This window comes from Trifolium pratense, linkage group LG4 (assembly GCF_020283565.1).
Source record: "Trifolium pratense cultivar HEN17-A07 linkage group LG4, ARS_RC_1.1, whole genome shotgun sequence".
Lineage (NCBI taxonomy): Eukaryota > Viridiplantae > Streptophyta > Magnoliopsida > Fabales > Fabaceae > Trifolium > Trifolium pratense.
Genome location: NC_060062.1, coordinates 13,954,060 through 13,955,670, shown reverse-complemented (window position 1 = coordinate 13,955,670; position 1,611 = coordinate 13,954,060). Strand labels below are relative to the sequence as shown.

The 1,611-nt window shown below is 35.3% G+C and overlaps 1 protein-coding gene across 1 annotated transcript; it reads left to right on the top strand.

Moving 5' to 3' along the window:
- On the top strand, positions 1-1,270 carry LOC123920324 (mitogen-activated protein kinase kinase kinase 18-like). Its single transcript, XM_045972592.1, has one exon. The coding sequence runs from the start codon at positions 52-54 to the stop codon at positions 1,225-1,227; it is 1,176 nt and encodes a 391-aa protein (XP_045828548.1). The 5' UTR covers positions 1-51; the 3' UTR covers positions 1,228-1,270.
- The last annotated feature ends 341 nt before the right edge of the window (positions 1,271-1,611 follow it).

Below are 1,611 nucleotides of genomic sequence, written 5' to 3'. Positions count from 1 at the left end.
ACAAACTCAAACTCAACTTTCAACAACATAGCTTTGTTCCAATTTAGAAACATGGAGTGGAAGAGAGGCCACATCATAGGATATGGCTCAACCGCCACCGTCTCCCTTGCCACACTTAACGGCGACATATGTGCCGTGAAGTCATCGGAGCTTTCATGTTGTGAGCCACTAAAGAGAGAGCAAAATATTCTATCTTCTCTATGTTATCCTAATCCTTATGTTGTTACTTATAAAGGTTATGACATTACCATGGAGAACAATAAGCTCATGTACAATATATTCATGGAGTACATGCCATTTGGCACGCTTAGTCAGCACGGTGGACTGCTCAATGAGCATACCATCGTGTGCTATACAAGGCAAATATTAAAAGGGTTAGATTATTTGCATTCAAAAGGGTTGGTGCATTGTGACATTAAGGGCGCGAACATCTTGATTGGAGAAGATGGAGCCAAAATTGGAGACCTTGGTTGCGCTAAGAGTATAAATGAAGCCGCGGCGCCAATCCGTGGCACCCCAATTTTTATGGCGCCGGAGGTAGCACGCGGTGAAGAACAAGGATATCCTAGTGATATTTGGTCACTTGGTTGCACTATGATTGAAATGGCAACTGGTTCTTCACCATGGCCTAATGTAGATGACCCAATTTCAACACTTTATCATATAGCATATTCAAATTATGGTCCTAAAATTCCATGTTTTTTATCTCATCAAGCAAAGGACTTTATAGAAAAATGCTTAAGAAGGAATCCAAAAGAGAGGTTTTCAGCTAGTCAACTTTTGAGTCATCCATTTCTTAAAGAGTTATGTTCCAATTCTAAGCAAGTTGTGGAATCTAATTCAATTTCACCAACTAGTATTCTTGAACAAGGCTTTTGGTGTTCTATGGAAGAATCACAAAGCCTTAAGTTAGAGAATTCTATTGTTGATGATAGGATCAAAAGATTAGCTGGGGAACCTTGTTTAGCAAGGTGGCATGATAATCATGATGATAATTGGATCACAATTAGAGAAAATGAAGTTGATGTTTTTTGCAATTGTGGGTTAGAGATAGGTTCATCTAATGATGAGTTGGTGAAAAGTAATGTGAAAGATGGAATTAGTGGGAAATTTTGTAAGGGTCAAAGTCACATTTGTAGGGATGGTAGTTTTGTTGGTAGTAGTGATAATAATTTTCAACTAGGTATTGTTAAGATGATAGTTCCATCATTATTAGATGTTTTATAATTCAATTTTAATTATTCAAAATTATATTTTTCACCCTCTTTCATTTTGTTATGGACCTTAAACAAAAAGTACTCGTAATTAAAGTGAAAAGTTAAGTTCATTTTTATTTTACGACGTAAATAAATACATGATATTTTATAGTACATTGACAGCATATGAATGATTAACTACCTGATTATTTATTATTGTAACAGTCACAAATTAAATAGAGGTTAGTAGGTGGTTGTTCATATCCATTGTTCATCATTCATTAGTTTTTTTTTCTTTTCTTTCAAGTTATGCAATAACATGCGATGTCCGCGTTAATTAACAGAACTATGTTTATGGGACAATATTCATTAGCTCTATGCATTTTTTTTTTTTGAAGAAGCTAAATTAGCCCAC